This window comes from Hypomesus transpacificus, chromosome 22 (genome assembly GCF_021917145.1).
Source record: "Hypomesus transpacificus isolate Combined female chromosome 22, fHypTra1, whole genome shotgun sequence".
NCBI lineage: Eukaryota > Metazoa > Chordata > Actinopteri > Osmeriformes > Osmeridae > Hypomesus > Hypomesus transpacificus.
Window position 1 is genome coordinate 7391656 of NC_061081.1, and position 26047 is coordinate 7417702.

The following is a 26047-nucleotide window of genomic DNA, read 5'->3' on the forward strand; positions in this document are numbered from 1 at the left end:
CATTAAATACTTTAATTTTGCTTTACATTAAAATCATACAAAATGCTCTGGGTCTCCTTCTTCCAGCTCCTCAACTCTCTCAATACCTTGATATGTTTCTCTAACTTTTTATTTACTGTGTCAAAAAAAAGCCTGCAATGTCCCTTCCTCGGTTCATGATGACTACTAGAAGAAGGAAAGTCAGTCAGCTCAGGGGGGCCACAGGGGTTGCCAGGGACATTTTTACAGGGGTACTGGCCCCTGTTGGCCCCCGTGTAGAAATGCCCCTGGTAGCGTAGAAGTGTAGGCAAAAATGTAATATAGACTTATTTCCAGTTGGTCTTTGGGGAACCATAACTCCCAATTGACCATGGTTTAGTGATGTCAATAGGTCAACTGGCCATGATGAAGTCGCGTCAGTACTATATGTCAATGTATGCCAATCTATTAAAAATACATAAATTACAACCCAAACATTATCCTAGAACAGTCTGTGATTCGAAATGATAGTATTTTATACTGAACAGTCAACAGTGTCACCTGCTGGCTATGAACAGTTACACAATGCCTTTTACAATTTACTCTGACTTTAATTTTGAAAACCATATCAAAAATATAACGTCTTTTTATCACCTTAGAAATATTGCTACGGTGACGCCTTGTCTTTCTCAGGGTGACACTGAAAGACTGATGCATGCTTTTATCACAAGCAGGCTGGACTACTTTAACACTGTCTTGTCTGCTCTTACAAAGAAAGCTATTGGTCAACTACAAATGATACAGAATGCTGCAGCACGAGTCCTCACCAAAACTAGACAGAGGGCGCACTTCACACCAGTCTTACAATCACTGCACTGATTGCCTGTTAGTTATTGAATAGATTTTCATAATATTTTACTAGTTAATATCAGTTACCTCATAGTCATGCACCTGAATGTATTTCCAGCATACTTTCAAGATGTGCACAGAGTAGAACCCTGAGGTTTTCTGGCTCAAAACTCTGAACAGTTCCAAAAGCCAGGACCAAGAGACATGGAGGCAGCTTTTAGTTTTTATCCTCCCAGCCTTTGGAATACTCTGCCAGAGAACCGTAGAATGGCTGAAACTGCCAATTAAGTGAGTTTAATAATATCTTAAGACATGCCTCTTTATTATCGCCTATTTGATACTGTTTGATATGTATTGTGGCTTTAAAAGTCTGTGGCATAGATAATCTAATGTGTGTTTGTATCCTCCCTCTGTGAAGCACATTGTGTTGCCTCCTGGTATGAAACGTGCTGAATAGGTAAAGTTTGATTGATTTAATTCACCACCCCTTACAAAATGCTGAAACTGAGACCACATAATGGAAATCATACAACACAACTTAATTAACTACAAATGCTTTATCTGTGACATCAGATCCTTTTTGGCACCATTCTCTTTAAAAATACATGTGACACACAAAGTTTAAATTTTCATTCTTCAAGCGTAGATGGAGTTTTAAACACTATAATAGTACACAGTGCTTTAAAACACTGTATAGATGGAAAGATGCACACTTGTAGAATATCACTTCACATTGACCATAATGTGAGGTGTCCCATCACTGCAGAAAATACACACTTATTAAATATGCCTGCTGACTCAGTGATGTAGCAAACTCACATGGTACTTCTCTTTCATAACACATATGGAACACATTATTGGATGTGAGAAGTGAGCAAATTATAATACGAAGCAAAAACATTTCAGTCAAATCTGGCATTGATAAATATTGAATACTTAAAACAATGAAAGAAACTATGATAACATTATAATTAACTGTAGAATTTAAATATATGTTACTAATGATACACAGTACCAGGATTGGTTGGATTACAGGAAGGTTATTATACTAGCTGGTAAAATGAATGACTTGGTCAATACATTCAATCAAAGGTACACTTCAAAACGTAAATACAAAACTGGTCTGCACAAGGGCTTATGCACAGCACTGATAGCACTTAAAACATGGAATGATTAAAGTGATTCACTGTGACAAAAAATAGTTACATAACTGTTTCAAACTTGTTTGTGTGAAATTCAAAAAATCTCATAACACAAGAATATAATCAATCTGAAAGCATTCAATACTGTGTGCGGAAAATTTGTCATGATGGCAGGAACACAGCACCTGTTTGAACACTACATTTTAACTTTCAATGTTTAAGGAAATCGTAATTGTCATAACCATTAAATCCTTATTTCTTCATTCTTCATTCAGATAGGCCTACCATGGTTTATTACTGGCCCATCTGAATACTATAATTAATGCATGAGACTGATAAGCATGTCTCCTTTCCACAATTATCTGGTGGACAATGATGCCCCATAAAACAATACTGTCTTATATTTATATTTACGTGTCCTGCACGTGATGTTTACCACTAAAGATCAAGTTGAGCTGAGTCGAGAGAATGTGCTATTGTGTTTATGCTTCAAACAAAGCATCAAAAATTATTTTTTATATTGTTTTTTTGAGCTAAATTTGTGTCCATTTTCATGCTCTTACTAGGTATTTTGAGTATTTATTGTGTGAATCGTCATTCATGAAATGAACAGGAAATATTTCAGGTAATGCTAATCAAAATCCAGGAAATATAAAGCAGAAACGATTAATACAAACTGAAATCCCCTGCATTCTTGAAAGCTTCTGTAGTAATGTCTGTATAAACTATTTTATTTTACTAGGTTATTTACAGGGATTTCCCTTCAGATGCTTACTCACTTTCAGAAGAGTAGGCTGGGCTAGACATTGCTAGGCCTACCCATCCAGACTAACTGGAGTAGTTCAGTGAGAAGAGTGATGTCTCAAGCAGTTGGTCCACTGGACTAGAGCACGTAGAGTTAAGATGTCCTTTGACCACTCATAAAAGTTTATATCAGAAGATGAGAGTTAGGAGGTGTCAACATTATTTTTCTTACCTGTGAAACACAGAAAAAAACAGACATCAATAAGTTATTATATTATGTTATGTGAATATATAAATGTATATACATTAACACTATGGGATGAATGCCTGCCATCCCATACCAATCAATCATGTTAATTTCGTGCAATTAAATCTTAATCTCAATTTAAATCACTAATTTGAGACTGAAGGTCACACCTACCAACAAATGAATGTATTCATATGTTGGTTTGCGTATTTTGAAACATCAAATCTATGGACTTTTCAAATACTTTCCAGGCCGAATTCCCTTAAATCCATGGACCCAAGGCATTGTTTGAGACACAGATATGGTTGATTCCTGTTACAACACTAATATTTTTTTATAATGAGAACTAGCAGGCTTTAAAGAAGCTCATAGACAACAGTTAAAAGAACTCTTATCAATTGTGCCGTGTTACAGTGATGGCAGACTGTGATCTCTTGCCTTTAACACAGCAGAGCAGTTAAATTTCTATTATTGCACAAAATATATAAATTCAAGCTATTTCAATGACTTATGTCTATTTTCAAAAACTTACAAGGCCTTGATTTTTGTCTCTCAAATTCACAAACTTTCAAGGATATCAAGGCCCTGTGGGAACCCTGGTATGTGCATGTTGTGTGTGTATGTCAGATTATTAGACGTCTTACAAGTCCAGAGCAAGGTGAGGTTGTGCAGGCAGCCCCCTGAGGAGAAGAAGGCCCACACAGCCATCAGCACCATGATGACAAAGACAGGGGGGAGGCTTCCCGCATAGAAGGGGTTTAACAGAGACTGGATGGAGAGAAAGACCATGAGTCTTATATTAGTCAATCAAATAGGATAAGTCCGCCACATACTACTGCCTAAATCCCACCTGTCTGCCTAATACACACCATATAGCCAAAGAATCTTACAAATATGCCACGTGACAGTACTGTGTTCTGGCATCAACATGTATCCAAAGAAGTCAGACTAAATATAAAAGCATTTCAAAACATGTCATAATATGTTGTATACACGCATGTGCAGGCTTTTGTGTGTGCCTTACCAGACCAGACACCACCAGGTGGAGGCAGAGTACCACAGCAATGACCCACCACCTTTTCTTCTCACAGCCCTCAAAGAAGACCACGCCCCAGAAGGTGTGGAGAAGAGTCAGTGCCAGGGTCATGAGAGCTACAGATAGGTAGAGGTCACAGTCCAGTGCTATTTTATTATAATTCATTATTTACTGATTTCAAACCCACATAAAGGCTGCACATAATTTTTAAGATAATTTAATTTAATGGATTAAAAAATTCAGCACAGGGTACATTACAGGCTGATAGCTGGCAAATGAGAATGCAATAGAGCACAATTCTAATATTAAAAGATTTTGGAGATAGAAAAGACAGATCAATGACAATTACACAGTAATTAATCTGGACCCAAATCCATAACAAGGGAGAACTCTAAATACCAATCAAAGGCCAATTAGCCTATACGAAAGATGAACAATGCAATGGTTATTGGTGATCTTCACATGTACCTGAGGTGATGAAGTAGTACTGGGAGTCTCCAAAAATACCCACAGTCCCTGGGCCCAAGGAGTCAGACAGGGTGTTGATCATAGAGAAGGCGCCACTCATAATGCCAAAGCCCAGCCCAGCCACTGTAGAAACCATATCAACACAGTCAGCAGGGTTCCTACACACTGGCATAGCAAGAGAGCTGTCAGGGAAAAACTCCTTTGTACATCATAAAAAATAATATCAAAGGGGGATATTCTGAAAACAAAAGACTATCAGTAATCCGATCACAAGAAGATGAAGAAATTGTTTGTTAAATTGCCATTTCACCAACTTTGAAGTTCTAACCTACAAAGACCATACATAAAGCATGCTCATTTAATTTCCTGTTTTATCACTCTTATCTTCTAGACATGCAGACATTGTCTGTGATGATAATGCTGTTGTTAACTCACAGAACTACTATCAGAATATTGTACTGTATGGGACCTATACTGCAATCCATGTATAGATTAGTCCTAATGTAAACACAACTGAAAGTAAATGGTCATAGAAATACACAGAAGTAATACAGAAGTCTGTCAATCAAACAGTAGGTATTCTAGGGAATTAAAGATATTGATATACCATAGGCCATTTGTTGTACTGAAATGGGTGGGCTGTCCTCTTCACTAATGGCTGCTAGTCCTTCAGTGGCTTTCCTGACGATTCAATGAAAAATATTTGAAATATTTAACATTTGAAAATTGACATCATAGGCAAACCATCTTTTGCATTATCTGTGTATTTAGACATAATGTAGCTGACAGAACTTCAGTTATCTGTAGATTTTGACACAACTTGACAACTAGTTACATTTCATGGGAATGGTTTAATTCCAGTATAAGTGGCAAATGACTCTGACTGCAGTCTGTATATATTGTTTCTCAAATCAGTTTGTGTTTTGTAATATACCTTCTGGTAAACCTATATAAATGCATAATAAATGATAACATCTTGTTAAAATGGCCATCATAACCATATGTCTTGCTTTCTCATTTCCTTATCCTATCTGGAGAGAAAAAATAAATAAAGATAGAATCAAGACCTGAGGAGCCTGTAGTAACCGAAGCGGAACACCTCCTGCAATATCACAGAGAACATTACACCGAAAATAAGCAGGCCTTTCTGGAGAGTCTGGTCCAGGCCACTGGTGGCCTTCATAGCTATGAACCACACCAGAGAGGAAAGCAGGAGGGACAGTAGCCAGAAGAACGCCCTGGAAGACAAAGCAGTCAGATTTAGACGTTATTCCGGAGTTATTGCTGATGTGGAAGCCACTTCACTTTTTGATTATTATTTTATTTAATGTATTTGTTTTGGGCGCACCTCATTCATGCATTATGAATGAGGCCGGTAATTGGGGTATAAGGACATGTAGCTGGCTACGAGGACCTAAGACCTAGCACTAGGTACGTTTATAGGAAATATGATATCCTAAGAGATATGTCCTCATGTTTTTTTTTTTTTTACCAGAGCAATAGAAATCCAGCGCAGGTACAGTCACGTAAGAGTAAGTGTTTTTGTTTGATGGATCAATATAGACTGTTACATTTACCAAAAAAGCTGAATCCGTTTGGACTATGAAAAAATGATATCAAATTGTTTTGCAAGGTTTTATTTTAAACTACAATCGTGGTGGGAGGGTATAATCTAATCCGCTACCGGTGCATGGATCACATAGCTAGCTCCAACTACCTGTTAACTACTCAATGAAGAATTATCATTATAACACATGATAGTTATATGTGGGTATATCTTACCCAGCGATTAGAATTATGACTCGTAATGGATCCTTAGCGATTGTGAAGATGAACAGGGCGAACGCTGGACCAAAGGCAATGAAGGAACACCCGAAAAACACTGCAGCTGTCATTTCAATCCAGTTAGACTATGTGGCTAGCATCAAAGAAAGTTTGTGAAACCTTTATAGCTAACCTAACTGACGTAAAAAGGTAAACAGGTGGTACATGTACAATAACCTGCGTTGTCGAAATAGTCCAAGCCTTCAACTTTTGGTTTCAGAAGTCCCACTATCACTGGTTTAGCTATTTTGGCGTACTTCAGAGGCTAGCTAAGAACTAATGCCTAGAGCTACTTCTACACATCTTCAGCAAACTGCATACCGCGCTATCTTGTAAAATTAAGTCTGCGTTTTCTGATTTATTTTTTGAATGTATCAATTACTTTGTATAAACCTTGCAGTTCTTGTAAATGAAGTCCGATTTATTAAAAGCTAGCTACCAGTAACTATGATAACGGTTGCAACATTGAACGCGAAAGCACTTCCGGGTTCGTCTTTAGGTTAGCACTTGTAAATGAGTGTGGGCGGGGGGGCATTGGCATTATCGTCCAATAACCGTCTCTCCGACTAGCTGGACGATAATAGGACCCTGTAATAAAACGATGTTTAAAGATGTATTAATCTCAAATTGCACACAGAAGTATCAGGGAGGCCAATGCTTTTTACGAGTGCCCCTACATAAGGGATTAGTCGAAAACTGTATGACAGTAAACTTTATCTGATACTTTGAAACTAATCAAATTAACATTAAGGTTTAATGCATCTTAAGACCACGTAATGCATCTTAAGACCACTATATATGTTACCCTCCAAGCCACTGACATAATTATCTTTAATTGGCTCTGCATACTGGGATTTGATGTTTGAAATTGTAATATTTTAGCAATTATGAGTTAGTTCTTCTACATGATGGGCTACACGTTCATACTGTTTTCATTGCCAATGATATGGCTAAGTATCAACATAATGGCACAAACGTGTTACACACTAGACAATAGCAGTCAATTCCTTTGCAAAAAAACATGAGAAGCTTAAAAACGACTCTGAAAAAAATTGAAATCCATCTTGCCTTTAAACATTTATTTGCCATAAACAAAGAGCCTACACAGTTGATTGGGAAGTTTATATAATGGGTGATAAAAAAAGAAAGAAAATAAATAATTTCTAAACTCAAATGTGGAACTCTCCTCAAATTACAATGCTCATAGCAATTATCACTAACCACAGAAAGTGACTGTATTTAAAAAGAGCTACAAAATAAGATGAAAAAGAAACACAAATTATTGTTTTTATTCTATTGGGGGTTACTGAGAAAAAGAAATGGTTAAATATGGACATTGCCAAATTCTATGTTAATGGAAGATGCTTGGCAGATAGTACACTTCTCATTATGTGGAATTTGTCAAATCTACAAGCCTTTTTATTGACCAAATCAAAAGAATGAAATTTCAAGCAAATGGGCACAATAACAAAAAACAGGTTGCTGAAGTTGTTTATGAGGATATCAACAGATCCCTTGGGAAGTCATTTTGAAACACTAACATGGACATTCATTCAAAAGATGTATTAATCCCAGATAGGACTGAAATAGCTCAAACAAGTAAATAGTAATTTTCCCTGTACAGATCAAATCTATAATAATGTAATATTTACTGTGAGCAATTTATTAATTAAAAACAGAGTGGCACATCACAATAATGTAGAATAATACCAGTCGTTTTAGAAATCATGTCTTCAATTAGCACACACTTTTATCCACAGGGATGTATAGCACAGAAGGGATTTGAATCTGCGACTTATTGATCTGCAGTCAAATGCTCAAACCACTGGGTTATACTGTCTGTTGTACATTTTATATTCCAATACAATGGGTAAAGATAACAACAAAGATTGCTGAAGAATGAAGCAAATGTAATCTTGATTCTTTACATCGACATCTGAAATTGACTCAAACTTAAGACATGTAACATACAAATGTATAAATGTACAAATGTTCTGTTGCACAATGTTGTTTGTGTGCATTTACACCTGTAAAACCTATTCTACTGTAGTTGGTGAAGTTTGGAATTTGTGACTTGCATGTGTGCAAAAACACCTTCTATAAAATGACTAATTTCTACTTTCTGCATCTTATTTATCTCAGCTTTGACTACTATTACTAACCTACTACTAAAGCATAAGGATCAGTCACCAATACCTTTAACAGGCAAGACTTTAATTATTTGTTTGAGTATGTATTAAAGAGGAAAGAGCCCCAATAAAGTGTAAAGCTTTTTAAATGTATCTTTCTCCTTGTGGCTCTTGTTCATCAGCCCAGACAGAGCTCTGTTTATAGATTGTTGAGCTCCAGGAGGGTTTGGTCCAATGTCTGGTGCATGTCTAGGTTCTCTTCTTTAGCTTGAGCCAGTTTCTCTGGTGATGAGGAGGGAGACAAAAGGATAAGTGAGCACCAACTTGAGCCAGGCTTTGTCTGACATTGACAATGGAATATGACACAGTAGAATTTACAAAATAATACTTCACATACTGCATATTTATGTAAAATACAAAACAAATAAAGTGGTCAGTAGAAAGAAAGAAAGGCAAGCAAATCTAAGGCTGTTGTAAAGATAACATGCAAAGTCAGATGAGGCAAGTAATTAAAAAGCCAGTCAGTAATCCAAATCAAAAAGTGAGTCATCCTCGTTTCAGACTTCATTGAGGCCGGTCTGTCGTACTCTACTTGCTGGTGAAGTGCCATTGTAAGAGTTCCGGACCAATCCATTGAAATGAGAAGACAGTGCTTCCTGTGTCCGTAGAATGTCAGGTGATGCATTGGATTTCAGTGTGCACAATAACACTCTTATATAGAGGATAGCAGATGCAACTGGTTGTCATACTATTCAATGGGCCAGGTGAAGGTAGATAGTAGTTAGAGCAATCAGAGTAAAGCTAGTGTGAATATAATTAGCACAAAATACAAAATTAGCTAACTACACAATCTAATTGCAATTGCACTAAATTCTCAAGGTAAAATGACTCAAATTGTCTTGAGGCCACTATGCAGTGAAGTCCAGGTATTTCAGTAAACACCCAAAGACTTCTAGTAAATTTGTGTATCCAAGTAAAACTGACATACTACTGTAAATAAATGGAGAACATTAACTAGGAAAAGGATAATGCACTTAAATTGATTTAAGGGCTATACATATTGAGAATGGATGCTTCTTGAACAACTATTGAATATAATCCTAGGTAGGAAAAGAATGCACAAAACAGGGTAACTTCAAACCTTTGCAAAGCCTATAAAGTCACATTTGGTTAACTATCCATGCATAACAGTCTGAGCATAATGTTATAAAAAAATACATTAAAAAAAACTCAAAATGCATTCATATTACTCTTTTTCTCAAGTATGTCCATATATCTGTTAGAGCAGCAGAATACCATGCATAAATAAACAGCAGGTCTTTTTTTATATACTTTCATGTTCTTTTTGTTCTTTTTCATACTTTCAAGATTTTTTCTTATTTCTTATTGTTAATGAACATTTACCGCATTGATTTTCTTATTTAGAACTTTACTTCAGGCATTACTTGGTTAAAAACATAGATGATTGTATGACATTCGAGATTGCTAGACTTGCTCTCGATTAAGCCCTCTCAAGGGTGACCAGTGGAAGATGCACGTGAAATGTAAAATTTGTGATATTTCCTTATTCTGACAAATTTGGAACCAGATATGAAGGATTTGAGTCTACCAATTATTTATTTTTCTTCTTCCAATTATTATTGCTTTCCTCCACATAAAAACAAAACAAACTAAAAACATCCTGAGGGGTGATCCATTGTCCCTTCAACAAACCAAACAATCGTCAGTTGGAGTACACCTAATCAACCCTTTGCCTAAATATCCTACAGTACTTATAGTTGGTCTCTCTCACCCTTAAAACGAACTGTAACAACAGGTTCCAATCTTTGTCAGAATATTAAGTGCACAATCATAGTGGAATAGTGGAACAGTGGAAGCGAGTCTGCAAAAGCTTCAGCCTTAACAGCTGTTCAGCTCAGTTAGAACAACCCTCAGTTCGTTACTGAGAATTCGGTTTTTGTCCACCTCCTTGTGATAGCGATCTGTGGCGCCAGGAGAATCATAGAAAGCCAGTGTGAAGATATAGGAAAGGGGAGAGAAAAAGAAGGAGAAACAGGGAAAGTTAGTGCATTAAAGATCACAAGGTAAAGGAAGACTAGAGAAAAAAGCTCCCCGCCCTTCAAAGAGGTACTGTACTTCACACTTCTTGGCTTGGTCAATTTACTTGACTTTCTGGAAAGCAAAGGCATTCATTGCATGACATGGAGCAATAGTGGGACACTACATTCAAACTTGCTTGCACTTTTATAATGGGGATATACACAGAAAACTCTCAAACAAGTATGGTTTAAATTAAGAACTAAAATATAGACTGATTGAATACACATATGCATCCATCATTAAACGAAATGACTATTTTGGCTGAATTTTATGTTTGAATATAAACTTTTGTAATCAAACTATATTTGAGGCCTAGTCAATGGAAATGTAGATACTATATTTAAAAAGTTGATTGTCTTTCATCATTTCTTCATTTGCAACAAAGGGACTGTAATGTTAAATACAATCACACCTTCTAGCACACACTACTGGAGAGGTGGTCTCATCAGATGAAGAGGAAGCTAAACTGAGGATGACTGAAATTATCATTAAAAGTTGTGTTCATGTAAATACAGATCTTAACAGCTTTTAATGTCTAATTTGATATGTTTTTGTTTCTTATTTCATATATCACATTCCAGTTATACTTTTAGTGTTGTAAAACAAATTCACAGGGTTTACAGAGTTTGTGCCTCCAGAAGTCCAAAATGTGTTTAAATATTCCCTTGTCTTGCAAAGGCATCACATGTGGTATACTGCAGCCATTGATTAAATCAGTGATGGTCCAATTTGAATTTGTATGCATTCTTTCATATAGCCGGTGTACCTATTTTAGTATGCCGGCTGGGTGTATATATGGCGAAGCTATACCAAGAAATTAAAGTTTTGTTTACTATATGTCAGGCACCTAATTTCATTGTGATTACCTTCTTTAACCATTGCTCTGAAGGTATGTTTTATATTGATTGGTTTCATTATTATTATTATGTATTGATTATCTTTTAGATAATAAACTATCATTTTGCATTTAAAGTTACACGTTCTCCTTGTACATATCTCTCACACTAAGGCAGTGAAAAGGTTGAGCTAGTTGGTTTGATATGGCTATTACTGTTTATAGACATACACTTTTGAAGTAGGTTTTAACTTAAAGCCTTTGAGTCTCTGACAGTTGGACTTTCCATGCTCTGAAGTTAATACAGTAGCCTCTGGGGGTCAGTTTACATACTGTGATGGTGGTTAAGTCCATATCCATAGTAGAGCTAAACGGCTGATAAGTGAAAACGCTTACTTTAAGGTTGTTGCCCTGATCAATTCTCACCACATCAGAGATTCATGTCATTGATCGTTTAGTGCTCAAGGTTACAGATAACTTTGAAATGCACATTTCAAAATTGTAGTCATCAAATCAAATATTTTTTCAGTCGGGCACAATCACAAGCGTCTCCAACTCTATATCTGCATGTAGAGTAACCCTAACCTTTTATTAGAAATATGGATCACAGAAATCATAGAGAAATAATCACATAGAAATTATCAATAGAAAATAGAATCATGAAAAAAATGGAATCAAGAAATTAAACACAAAGAAAACAGGAGTGTAAAGAGAAGGCTTTTGGACATTTATTACAGTGAGAGAAAGGAAAAGATACGAGAGTTGACATTAATACATAAATACAGAATACAAACAAAGTCTAACCCAGATCTTCTCGAGGTATCAACATTGTGAAAGACAAACCACAAAGTGGATGGCTCGTATACTAGGGGCCGTTTTGAAACTGCATGTGGATCGCTGAACAGTGCCAGTACCTCTGACACAACGGACGGGAGAGGAACTAAAAGGAAAGGGGATGTGTCTCTCTGTGGAGTGCTCACAGCTTTATCCCTAAGGTTCTCAAGTTAGGGTCTCAATCTTGTAAACGTAGCATTAGCTTTTATGAATCCGATGTTTCTATTTAGAATTGTATCTTTCTCAACCAAGGGTGTTTTGCAATGGATTGATCGATCACAGTCCTGTCTGAATAGCTTGGGAATGAAAAAAAGACAGGACAGAGAGAATGCGTGAACCACACAGTTGGAGGTGGACAGCATCAGAGAGGGAGGTGGACAGCATCAGAGAGGGAAGTAGACAGCATCAAAGAGGGGGATGATAAAGAGGAGGAAAGGGAGCATCTACAGTGTTGTCATGTCGTTGAGAGCCAGGTCAAGCTCCTCACTGAGGGCCTTGCCCTTCAGCTTTTGAGCATACACCTCGTCTGCAGGGGGAATGGAAGGACAGAAAGGACAGAGACGCACAAGACAAGAGGAGAACAAAAGGAGATGAGCAGATTAAGAAATGGCTGAGGAAAGTAAGAAACTAAAGGAATGCTAAGAAAACAAAACAATTATAATCTATATGATCATGAAACATGTCTAAAAAGCTATCCGCAACAACCCACAAAACATCAAAGATGTAACACGCAACAAACCATTCCATTCAAATTCTGTCAAAATCCAATGAAGTTAGTTTATCAGACCATGTATCCTCAATACAGATCAAACACGGTTATCACCACACGTGCATTTACTTAGCCAGAACTGCCGTTGCTAAAGCTTAGTTTAGAGTCATGTTCTAATACAATCAAACCAGGTCCCTACCAACTCCGGTCCAAATCCACTCAAGGTTAGCAGGTCATGATGCCTTTAGCATATCATGAAACTCTACTTGCAGTGCAATCCACTCTAAAACACAATGCATGCACAGGGTGCCAAACTATTAACATTTTGCCAAAAATGTGTCTATCAAACAAGTTTTGAGTAAACAAGACAAAATGTAAATTAAAGTCAAGCACATTGCACATGAATTATCACTTTTTTCCAGTTGGATTTATTCCCTACCAGATTTATTCGATTACATCTTTTTTTATCCATAAATGTTGTGACTGAAAATAGTATTGCTAGTATATAACATATTACGTAATCTGGTTTAAATCTGGTTTATTTACCATAAACTATGGTCATAATAAACTACAAATTATTAGATTGATTTCCATTACAACTTCAAGACAAACCTGAACTTTTGTGGTTTTTACAACATTTAAGTAATAATATACAGACTAAATGTGCCATATGGTTATACTAGAAAATTAGCGTGGCAAGTTAACTAAGATAAACTAATATAAAAATAAGTATGTAGTTTTGCAAATGTTTTTCTTGCACCTTTGAGAGTAATAACAAGTCCATCATGCTTAGTGAGTCTGACGATGCTGTTAGTGGCTTTACTACAGGGAAAGTACAGATTCACTGAATAAGAGTGTTTTAAGAAATACCTTCCAAATCATCAATGGTCTTCTCAAGCTTGGCCACAGACCTTTCAGCAAACTCGGCACGAGTCTCAGCCTGGAACGCAACAGAGCACACGAATTTCAGATTGATTTTCACCAGCAGCAAGAAGTGTCTTGATTCTCCAAAAAGTGTCTTGATTCCCATAATACTTCCCCCCCCCCCCAAGCCTAACCTGCATCTGAATAGTTTATCCTTATTCCGTAAAATGGTGTACGATTTAATTCAACTTTTACAAAAGAAGACACAAACTCGCCTCTTTCAGTTTGTCGGTAAGGACTTTGATTTCCTCTTCATATTTGTCCTCCTTTTGTGAGTACTAGAAAAGAAACAACCAATAAGCATATTGACAAGTGAGCAAATCTTTGTCTTCCAAGAACTAACATATATCAATCAATTAACCATATATACTCAAGACATGTATTTAATTTGACCTACAGGATTGTCACATTGAGGTACAAATTTATTTGCAAAGCTACTGTGTATGCCATAGAAGTCTGAGTAGCAGTTGCATTGTTTAAGTAAAAGGAGAGAGCTATTTTGTACAAAGAAAAGACAGGAGCAACTTGATAGTATTGACCCAGGCTAGTGCTCAAGTTGTAGCATCATATCTTTCTCTAAAACCTCACCATGTTAGGGATTCCATTATTTTCTTTGCAACCCAGTATTCATTCAGATATCAGTTTCTCTCGTCTCTTAACACAAAAGCCCTTGTCAATGCTAACTGACTACAGTATCCTTCAAATGTTAACATGTTAAAACAGTAGTAACGTCTACAACGGCATGGCTACAATTAAGGCAGTTTAAGACAGTGTGTGACAGAGAGAGAGAGAAAGTGTGTGTGTGTGAGAGAGAGAGAGAATCTGTGTGAATGTTCCTAAACTACACTGTCTCTGAACAGCTTCCCTCCTACCTTCTCAGCCTGCGCCTCCAGAGACTTCAAGTTGTTGGTGACATTTTTCAATTCTTCCTCAAGATCACCAGATTTACTAAACAATTCCCGAAAGAGAGGTAGGGGAAAAAGAGGGAGAGGACAAGGAGAGAGAGCGAGTTGAGAGGACAGAGGAAAACAAACGCCCGCCAGAGGGAAGGGAGTGTGTTTGCATAGTGCATGCCATAAACCACTTACCTGAAGATTTAAGTCCAATAACTCTTTAACTAGTATAAGAAAGGATCCTTGATGGACAGTATCGGACCATCGAGAACAGTTATGAAATATGTAAACAAACATATCTCTAAAGGACATTGACACATCAAGGATCCCTCTTCATGGAATATTGCCTTTATGATTTGTATGACATGATCCTCATACATGAGATCAGTGGCAGGAAGACCCCATAGAGTGCAAGTGAAGGGCACAGAGTCTGAAAGAAGTAGTGAAGGGTAAGCCAAAGGAAGGGTGGAGGAGAAGGAGGAAGAGACTTGGAAGCAAGTCAGTGTTTGAAATCAGGCCCTGGAGCTCCAGGAAGGGGGAGGGGCAGCTGTACCTCTTCCTCTCCGGACATCATGGACTTCATATTCTGGTCCATTAGCCTAAGCTCCTCCTCCAGCTCTCTGACTCGACTGGGTTAGTCCACAGCCAGGGAGGGGGCAGGGAGGGAGGGGGCAGGGGAACCAGAAACAGGGCAAGTCCCAGATGGAGGGGTTGTGGACGTGGTGGTGGTGGTGTATTCAGGCATGCATTACATGAAACACAAGGGAGAGAACACACACACAAACACACACACAAACACACACGCACACACATCCAGGTGCACACCTGTGGGTTAGTGTATTCCGTGTTCTCGCATTTCACACTTGGGGCGGTATGGTGGGGTTGGGGAGGTGTGTGGGAAAACTGAAACGACTAAAAGCAGCAGGTTGGAGACGTACATGTCCCAGGACAAGGACACCTTCCCCCTCCACTGACACAAAGTGACTTGTGTTTATGTATGTCTATGGGACTACAAAGGAATGGAGAAGCGTATTGTTTTCTGAGAATAGTTGAAAACCTCCCTGCAATGTGTAAATGAATGGGCCTGCTGTTCTTTAGTCCATTTCAGTCACTAAAACAGTCATGCGTCTGATAAACAGGACAGTCTGGGACTGCAATGGGTCCATGCAATAATATCCCAACAATGGATTTCAGATTCACATTTCTGCTTGCCAAAGACTACAGCATACTGTATTAATTATGGGTGAACCAACTCAAGTTGTCACAGCTGAATGTAATTGACATTTAAATATCAAACCACAGTACCATCAAATGGCACATAAATAATACAGATTAAAAGGTTCTCAGTTTAGTGTTGATTGGATGAGGAGCTGAACTTACGCCTCTGCCACCTCAGCACGCTCCTCAGATCGCTCCAGATCACCCTCAAGGATCACCAGCTTACGTGCCACCTGCAGTCAGACAAACACACACGTGTTCAGGTACCATTTACAGTCTAGAGGTTTAGTGTATCAGAAAGGCCTAGCCCATTCACCAAACGGTACACTCATGTAAACAGGTGTATACAACATACGTTAAAGGCGCATTATTAAACTTTTAAATTGAAAGGGACTGTACGTATTCTGTGGTGCCATCCACAAGCCATTATCAAGCATACAACCCCAATGGCATAACAATTCCATTTCCCAGAGTGCCTTTTAAAAGCGGAAGTGCAATCGAATGGCTGAGTGTTATTAGCTACTGAGTAAGTAGGAGAAGAAGAAAGGCCATGAATAACAGGGCTGGGACTGTGTAAGTCAATTAGCCAGCTTCTTCATCTACAGTCACATCTATAGTCAGCCTATTCTTGCAGACTGGAATGCCAGACTCGCATGTGAATTCCAGAGACAAGCTAAGCTCCAAGACGTCTATAAACACATTACACTGGGAGAATGTGGAGTCAAAGTCAGACTGGCAGTCATCTTAGTAAAGGGAGGGAGTTTGTAATTAACTACTGGTGGGTGGCGTGTATAGTACTGTATGAACAGTACTGCTAATCTAAACAAGCTAGCTAGAAGGTGTCCTGTTGAGTGCTATTACGATGAACTGTGTCAAGTAATTAAACATTACTTTGTCTACAGTATGAATTATCTGTCGAGTGCTATTACGATGAACTGTGTCAAGTAATTGAACATTACTTTATCTACAGTATGAATTATCTGTCAAAGGGGGTAAGCGTGAATAACTGGAATCATCTCATGTTTCATATTATGTCTCATGTAATTCCTGAAGGCAAGGGCCTGTACAAAGGTTATTGCAAGTATGTATTAGTATGCACTTCCAAAGGTTATTGCAAGTATGAAGAGTCAGGAATGTGATGTTAGCTACAGATGATAAGCCTGTTCTGCTCTGCTACACCATATGTAGCAGGCAAACTTACATCTGGTTAAGAGGCTGTCCAGTTAACCTGGCTTCATAGGACATCTTTGAAGAAATACCTATGGGTGCTTATTTAAAAACACCTCATATGAAAACCTATTGCACTATGGCAATAGGTTACACAGACAATATACACTAGCTGTAGACATCCATGCTGAAATTGAGAAAAAACTTCCAAGTTGAGCTTAACAACCAACCTCTACAGGTTCTGAAGCAGCGCATCTCTAGTCTACCAAACACCAGAGCAGAGGAAGACTCACCTCCTCATATTTGCGGTCAGCCTCCTCAGCGATGTGTTTGGCCTCCTTCAGTTGCATTTCCTGGATCTCCATCTTCTCCTCATCTTTTGATGCCCGGTTCTCTATGACCTTCATTCCTCTGGAGGCCAGAACAAAAAGGTGGATTAATTTTGACTGTATATTGTTGTTAACAATTAACAATTCCTCTAGTGACACAAATAGCACATACTGTACATAGAGATTCTACTGAAAGGGCTTCCAAAGATGCATGGGGAGTGGTCTAAGCAATTATCCCCTTTAGTATCGTATTAGGTAAGGTTTGATTCCTTTTTTTCTCAACACTTACATATGCGAGGAAGAAACAAATAGAAGCTAGCTTTACTACAGTAAAAAAAAGAAAAAAGAGAAGCTGGATCCTGACACAGCCTTAGATTAGATCTGACATGAGTTAAGTAGGCCGGAACAAGAGATGAAGGTCCCACCTCTCGCTTTCATCTGCAGCCTTCTCGGCCTCCTCCAGCTTCTGCAGCGCTGTGGCCAGTCTCTCCTGGGCCCTGTCCAACTCCTCCTCAACCAGCTGGATACGTCTGTTCAAGGAGGCCACCTCGGCCTCTGCCTGTGAGGGTTACAAACAGAGAGGATAAATAGGAAAGCACCAAATGGAGACTGACACATACCTGCTTAGAAAAGTATTTGATGCCATGTCAGAGAAGGTGTAGGTGTTTTGTGCTATCAAGTTCTTTGTGAGGGTGTATGTCATATGTTTAAGTTATGGAGTAGAGTAGGTCAATCGTTATTTGAACCCCTCAACTGTACTGAGTCAACAGAGCATCGACATGAATACAATGTCTAGGACAAACATCTACTACATGTTTTGCACAGTATGAGTTGTCTGCTTCATGTATTTCTTGGGAAGTGATTCTATAATGAATCATTATTAAATAGGGTCAAATGGACATATCCTTATACAGTAAGACTGTCACACTGTGTTGGCAATTAATTATTTATTAAGTTAGAGCTGGTCTGTTTAAGTGAGTCTAACCTTAAATAGACTAATTTTGGGTTGTCCAACTGGATGGTAACAGTTACAGCATGTAAATGTTTTTGGACAACCTTTTTTTAAGCAAGTGTGATGGCAAATAGGTCTGGAAAAAGTCCAGCACTGGTAACTGGGGGAGGAACCTTGATGCAAGTTTATTTGTCCAACGATAATGGCCCTGACCTTGTTAGTCGTACCGACCTTCCATCAAAAAATATCAGACAGAGGTCAGCCCTTGGATATGCGTTCAAATGCCTAAAATAAATATATTGGTCCCAGCAACATGAAACCTTGTACAAAACATTCCATTTGCAGATCAAATGTAAATGTTCCATTACTAGTTTAATCAGGTGGACACTGATCAAGCAGCAAGCAAGCAAGCCAGTCCATGAGTAGCTGTAGATCACTGAGATGATACTACAATCAGACAAACAAGCATTCCATGTTTCCCAGAGGGATATTGATGGCAAAACAAAAGAACCGCTGTCCCCTCTACCCACTTCTTTCCACTACCATACCTAATTTCTCAGCAGAAGACAACTAACCAGACCCCCCCCACACACACACTTTCTATCAAATCCCAGAAACTCAGGAATGCGGTCCACAACATATGACACCATTCACCCTGTTTATTACCTTACTTAATTCGCTTCTTTTAGTCAAAAAAACATACAATATTCCAGGCAAAATGAACAAAGATTACCATTTCACAAGAACCTCTAAGGTCTCTATATAGATAATTAGGCTACATGACTGAGAACAAGAAGACAATTAAACATTGTTGGTAGAAGTTAAACTAGGCCCCTAACGTTACTATTTTCCTAATTCAAGAATTTGTGGATGGGGATTTCAAAGCCATTCAAACTAGTATGGCCAAATTCCCATGGCAGGCAGGCAAACAGAGGTTGAGGTCCAGCTGTCGTGTTAATGGGAAAGTGACTCAGGGTGGGCTGTATGCTTTGACCCAAGGCCGTTTCCATTCAGCTGACTAAAGTTTGGAAATAATTAACCCTCTGTACCCATAGAGACAGAAAACGAGAGCGAAACAGAGACATAAAGAGATGGGGAAGGAACACATTATCCTGTTTAAAAGAGCTGGCTTCTGCAATATTTCCAATTATCTGAAGATCGTTGAATAACCTATTCATTATTTTATGTTTAGTTAAACAGATCATAATATTCGGTTATAGACCTGTAACAACATACATTCATAAATGTATTCCTACAGAGCACCTCACCCTTGTCAGTTTGACACAAAGGGAGATCCATTTAACTCTGAGGTGCCCTCATCCTAAAGGAGGCATGCTTCCTGTGTCAGCCTTAGACCTGTGTCCTCTTAATGTGTGTTAGACCTCGCCAATCCATATTTTCATTCTAAATTAATGCATGTAATGTTATGATAAATAACACCACTCAAAAATTGTATATTACACGTGTTGTGCAAGATGTGAAGTTTAGAAGCCACTCGTTTGGGTGCATTTGTGGCCAGCACCCACAATTGTCCAGATAATGGAACTTCTTAATCTTGTAGCCTAAATGTATGTTGTCCTATATAATAGACTGTAGCTCATTCGCACACAGCGTAAATTACACTTTCTCTGTCGCAGTAGCTGTCTTAACTGAGGAATGTGGCATTTGCTCTCGACAGAGACAATGTTGCTGGGTAAAATTTGAGGATGTATTTCCACATTGTATGTGAAAAATTGCAGAGCTTATCCATCCAGTCGAATAACCCGGTTTTATTCCTGACATATCTTACCCTTTCTCTGGCCTGTCTCTCCACATCCACCTCTCCTTGAAGCATTTCAGCACGGTCCTCCGCATCGTCCGCTTGTTGCTGAAGAGTCTGAATTTTTCTTTTCACGGCTTCAATTGATGTTAATCCTGCCATTGTAGATGCTACTAAGAAACAATGCAATTTGTAGCGATGAAAGATAAGACGGCTTTGAATTTGACGTTATAGCAGTGCCTCTAGCGTCAGCGGTATCATGGGATTGTAGAGTAACACGGCGTTTTATATCCACCAGTATCAAATTGGCACTATGTACCTGTGCAACATTTATTTGCCGTTTGCATCCATATGCAACACGCGAATATTACGTGTCAGGTGTAACTTGCTTGCTTACCCCTTCTTACTACAACTGCTATGACGTTGGAATTTAACGGATAGGCACAAAAGTTACTATTTTCCTTTCTCCGCCTCCTCCTTTATCTTTTTGCCGAATGATGTCACAGGCCGGCCGCTTTTTAAAGGAGTAGTGGTCTAGATAAAAACTTTGTTCCACGTCATACAGTGGTCGACGGTCAACCCGTCGATCATTAGGCCTACCATTTTTTGCTGTAGGTGGATTCAAGTTAATAACTGAGTGGTAGTCTTGTTCATTAGCTTAAACTTGAGCATTTCTGGAAGATATTTGAGTAGGCTAATGTGAGATGCTCTGTAACATAGCCTACATTGACGAGATAAAGTGTCTCATAGGGGTTGTCTTTATACCTTACATTTTGTAGTAGTGAGGATGACTATTGATATTTAAACTGGGCAATTTGCAATTTGCAGGCTACATATGACTCAGATGCAGTGACCGACTCAGATGCAGTGACCAACTCAGTGTGGTACTGTAGGATTTATCATAATAGCTCCAGAATTGGTTAGAAGAGTGTGTACCTGGACATTTTCTTGGAAAGTTTGTTATGCATATTGTGACAAAATCCTGTCCAATAATACATACCACAGAATGGTTTATAGTGTAAAAATACAATGTAACTAAATGTACTGAAGAGTTTACAACTGCTGCAATTGAATGATAGGGTGTGAATCTTGCTTTTAGATAGTCTGCAATTGTTTTAGGGATGACCCTTCCTGTAGAACAGTAACATCATAACTGTGAGCAGCTTGGACATCATGTTAACACACAACACTAAAGCTTGGACGCCCTCGTGTGCAGATCAGTGACAGTGACACAGTAATCAAAGGAAGCCGATAAAGTCGAAGCACAAGTTCATCAAATTCATTTGAAAAGCCAACATTTGCCCCAAGGTGTTGACAAGCTTCATGACGTGTTGATAGAATCTGATACGGGACGGGTTTGGCACTTTCTCCTCTGCAGCTGTCGACAAGCGAGTGTGGTTTCCTCAAGGACTGATTGAGGGGCGGTTGGGGCTGTCACACGCAAGTCTCTGGTTTAGCATTACCAGTGGTTACATGGTTAAGGTTACAATTACATTCATATTTTTGTTTAGATGGGGAAAGGGAATTTGATTTGACTTAGTTCAACTTCCACCTGGACCTGGAAGTGTGCTCTGGGGAAGTTGGATTAATGTCACACGTTAATATCCCTCTCCCAAATTGTGAAATTAAAGTCTCCTCCCTATAAAAATAAGATCGTGGAGTAGTGGAGTTCTCTGTAGGACAGGCACAGATTGTGCAGTGCTGTTTTATACCACAAGAGGGAGACATCATATTAGGGGTAAAAGTGTGCTGCTTGCATCTATATTTATCCACTAAAATTGTGTAGTGGTAAAACATTTTTGCAGAGTGTAATTTACTAGTACAATCTAATAACAGCAATAGGGAAATTGAGAAATTATACTTGCGGTGGGGCTTGGAATCCTTGTGTATATAGCTCCAAATTAAATAGTTTGATATGTCATTGTTTGGGTAGGCCTAGACTACTTATCAGTATTGTTTTGAGTAGGCAGCACAGTTGGTGGATGACATTTTAAGTCAAATAGTATCAAGATCAAATCTGAAGAGCACCACTGCTCCTTTTTTCTATTCACTCGTCACTGACGATCTCCATATCCCTTCAGTTTGTCCATGTTTGTAAGTTTGATGGACAAGTAAATGGCTAAAAGGTGGGATGTTGTGAGATGTGCTGATGTGGTGACGTCACTTTGGTCTCTCCCCGTGTCACTTACGTCTGTGGCCTTCTTTTCTGCCTGCTCCAGCTTCTCTTGGGCATCCTTCAACGACTCAGAGTATTTATCCAACTCATCTTCCACTCCCTTCAGCTTTTTCTGGAGGCCCAGCAACTCCTCTTCCAGCTAACACATACACCAAGAGCCACACATGTACAACGGCACACACACAACACAAACACCAGGAAACGTCAGTGATCATTTTGAAGTTACTTTGGACTTTAATTATTAAAAACATACACCAAGTATTTTTATAGATTTTATTTAAACAATTACTGCTATCTGATCATAGCATGATACACATATAATTTCAGATATTTATATAATGCATTTCCCTTGTTCCAGGGTCCATTGAAGGTTACCCCATCCTCCAGTCATGAGTCCTGCTATAAATCTACTTTTAGTGGCAGCTTGTTGGCATCTAGTGTTATGGAAGGTTAGGTGGGGGGCAGAGGGGAATCTGTCATAGTCCTCCTCAGAGAGTCCACAGAGTGACTGTGGGCTACAGCTGGTGCTGTACCTTCTCCCCTTTCAACAGGCGTCAAGTAAAGTCCTGCATATTATACACAACCCTGTTAGATGAGGCCTAGGACACAGCCCACTCTCATAAAAGTAACCACCTATTTATTGTACTCTGGTGACACAAGCAGATATGCTACTGTATATGGTCTTGTGCCTGCTAATGAAGGATAATAGATCAAATGCGCTGGCCATACACCATATAAAGCCATGGTCATGTAAAGCGTTTATTATGGATAATTTATATCTGATTTAATCTTTAACAAGGTGCACTACAACTTAATAAGAGCTTTTTGAGTTAGAATTACCTCAGTCCTAATAAAAAGCCTATTGTGAATGACAATGCATGAACTCCCCCCCCCCCCCCCCCCCCCCCCCCCCCAATTGCATTATTTTATTACAGCTGACAGATTTTGACAAGCTTTCAGGCTTCGACTATGCGTCTGCATTGTAGCTTCTGGGTCAGAAATAGCTCCTCTAGTCCCTGGGACATTTTCATCCCAGACCTGGCACTGGATTGGTTCTATGTGGTTTACAGGGGGTGACATCTCTGACCCTGGACCCAGCTGTGACCCCTTCTTTGTAAGACAACAATTCAAAGAAGGTGCGGGTCTTTAAACTGATCACAGAAATAGACATGCCAGTATCAAGGCTGCAGTGAAGACAAATAGTGGTGCTGGTATAGGAATAGACCCAAGGTGTGTTCTTCCCAAACAAATACTTGTTAAGGCAGCGGTGTTATTTATAGACTCCATATGTTGCATGCTGAGCCCATCAATTAAATGCTGGGGTGAAGTGAGATGAAAATGTGTTGACTTGAGATCAGTAGGCTCCGGTGTATGGTAACAAAACCCAAACCATTTTACTTTACTCTATTTCCATAATTCCCAGTCTAGAACTGATTGTATTGCCTTGGTATTGCAAACACACCAGAGACAAAGCAAATCTTCAAGGGTTTCTGGTTCCCTATCCACTGGAGGCTTTTGTGTCTTGAGGACGAAATTGAAGTGGGAACTCAAAGCAATATCTATTTATATTTGTCTGCCATGGAAAACAACAATAGAATACAATAATGAAGTGACCCCAGTATGAACTATTTTTTCTACAGCAACAGCGCAGCCACCTTTATCTGAGGTGTGGCCAGGCTTGGACTACACATGTTAAGACCTCATATTATGTAGACCTGACTTTCCGAAGAGCAGCAAAGGTTCTGTCCCCTTAAAATAAAGAAATGTCAAGTTTAGCGGTATTTCCCCCCATGGATATCATATTGTTCTTGACTATTCAAAGGATAAAGTAACTGTCATCTGTTGCTGTCTCCACTGATTTCAGCTCTGTATAATCGCATAAGTTTAAGGGTAAAGAAGAATGTGGGTCCAACTAAGTGTTCTCCTCTCAGAGCAAATTGTAATGAAGTTGAGAAACTAAAGCATCCTTTATGTTGGATATGGTCATTAGTTAATTCCATGTCAGTAACTCTTCCCTCCTTTAACTGTAGATGTACCATCCCAAATGAGGTTGGAGGTAGAATGTCTCTCCTTCACACTAGGCTCAGCAAAATTCTGAGAATGAACTTAATAAGCTTGTGACCACTCATCAGTGTGCTTTGAGTCAGGGAAACTAGCACTGGCTAAATAACCTCAAACGGTCCAGACTGATAAGTGTGGGCTGTTGGTGTGAATGGCTATTTTCTCACCTATCAATCTACATAAGAGACTGATGCACAACTCTGAACGAGTCTATCTCAAATAAGCAACTGCTACTCAATATCAGGAGCAATAAATCCCTTTTCATGCACTTTCTTTTTTTTTTTGTTGAGGGGGGAGGATTTCCACTGTAGCCTTATCATGAAGGGAGGTGAATATTAACCATAATTAATGCAAAAATGTCTTGCATCCAGTGTGCAGAACTGTCCTACAGTGTTCCCATACCTGTTTGCATTTGTCCTCTGCCCCCTTTTTGTCTCCCTCAGCTTGTTCTGCCCGATCAATAGCATTCTCCTTATCCAGTTTCAACATCTGCATTTTCTTCTTGATGGCATCCATGGCTGCGTTTGGTGTTTTTTCCGAATACCAGACGAAAAGGGATAAGAGTTGGGAGTTTAGACAGACGCGCACGAGCCCCAGAGACGCAGATGACTGTAGTGCACAGGAGCAGCAGCACACGCCGAGTGATGAGCCAAAGCTTGTCCTGTGCTGGGTAGGGAGGGAGGGGAACGTGGAATTCTCAGCAAAGGAGTCAAGACTTTTTTGGAAAGTTCAGTTAGGTCACTTTGAATTGTGAGTGACGTCGTGCGCTAAAGCATTGGCTTGTAATTGAGCGCAGATATTTTGTCCATCTTTGGGAGTGTCTCATCTTAACCGTCACCGTGGTATAATATTTTTCCAATGTGTATTTGCAGTTGTAAAGATATTTTAGCACTTTATTCAAAGTGCTTTATTCAAAGTATAGATTTGATAGCACTTTATTAAAAGGTTTTTGCATAAATCTTATCCGTGATTTATATATATAGATATGAATCTAACATTACGCACGATGGTTTAACAGTGACTTTAGACGAAATCCCCTTGTGGCCCGATGTCTGTGAGACTTAGAATACGACGTTCCAAAACGTAGGACAGATTCTCTTTGTTATCTGGGTGATAGTCACGCAGTTTGTCTTCAAATAGTAATTTTAAAATGAACAGAATTGCTTTCATGGACTTTCCCTAACTCGTAAGAGCACTATGACAAACACAGTAAATAGCAGATGGAAGATTTTAGTGAACTTAACATGTGACTGTTTAAGTTAAATACCCAAGCAGCTACAGCCTACACGTCTAAAATATTGTGTTTATCCTAATAATTATGGTTACGAGAACATTTAAATGATATAATATCGCAGGTGATTTCATATTTTTTCTAAACCTCCTGAGGGCCTATTTTAAGAAAATGTATGTGAATGAGCCAACTAAGAAATCATCTATGTGTTATTAAATACACAAACATTGTATTTTAAGTTCAGGAAAGAAAGTTGGTGAACTTTTTAACTAATTCCCATTTTCAATCCAACAGGCCAAATTCAAAATGGATTATAATGGTTTATAATACACAGATATTTCATGTAATCATCATTATTATTATTATCCAATACTGGAACATCTCATGTGAATACACTAGATATGTGACCTTGAGTACAGTTCCTGCACAGGTCTGAAGTCACATACTAGGATCAATCCATCA

General features: G+C 38.7%; 2 protein-coding genes across 5 annotated transcripts; both read right to left on the minus strand.

Moving 5' to 3' along the window:
* Positions 1-1265: 1265 nt before the first annotated feature.
* zgc:114200 (Gamma-secretase subunit Aph-1b-like) lies at positions 1266-6764 on the minus strand. Its single transcript, XM_047044400.1, has 7 exons — positions 6227-6764; positions 5512-5682; positions 5052-5125; positions 4445-4567; positions 3965-4092; positions 3585-3708; positions 1266-2925 (listed from the first exon to the last, which is right to left on the minus strand). Exons 1-7 carry the CDS (start codon positions 6337-6339, stop codon positions 2897-2899), a joined length of 762 nt encoding a protein of 253 aa, XP_046900356.1. The 5' UTR covers positions 6340-6764; the 3' UTR covers positions 1266-2896.
* Positions 6765-7320: 556 nt separating this feature from the next.
* On the minus strand, positions 7321-25051 carry tpm2 (tropomyosin 2 (beta)). Of its 4 annotated transcripts, none has more exons than XM_047044399.1 (9): positions 24757-25051; positions 22307-22432; positions 17832-17965; positions 17371-17488; positions 16073-16143; positions 15246-15321; positions 14015-14077; positions 13746-13815; positions 7321-8679 (listed from the first exon to the last, which is right to left on the minus strand). In XM_047044399.1, exons 1-9 carry the CDS (start codon positions 24868-24870, stop codon positions 8597-8599), a joined length of 855 nt encoding a protein of 284 aa, XP_046900355.1. In that variant the 5' UTR covers positions 24871-25051; the 3' UTR covers positions 7321-8596. The 4 variants fall into 4 exon arrangements, with proteins under 4 accessions (XP_046900355.1, XP_046900353.1, XP_046900354.1 ...); XM_047044397.1 differs by lacking the exon at positions 15246-15321 and adding an exon at positions 14672-14747 and having other exon boundaries at positions 24757-25047; XM_047044398.1 differs by lacking the exon at positions 7321-8679 and adding an exon at positions 12037-12692 and having other exon boundaries at positions 24757-25048.
* Between the last annotated feature and the right edge of the window lie 996 nt (positions 25052-26047).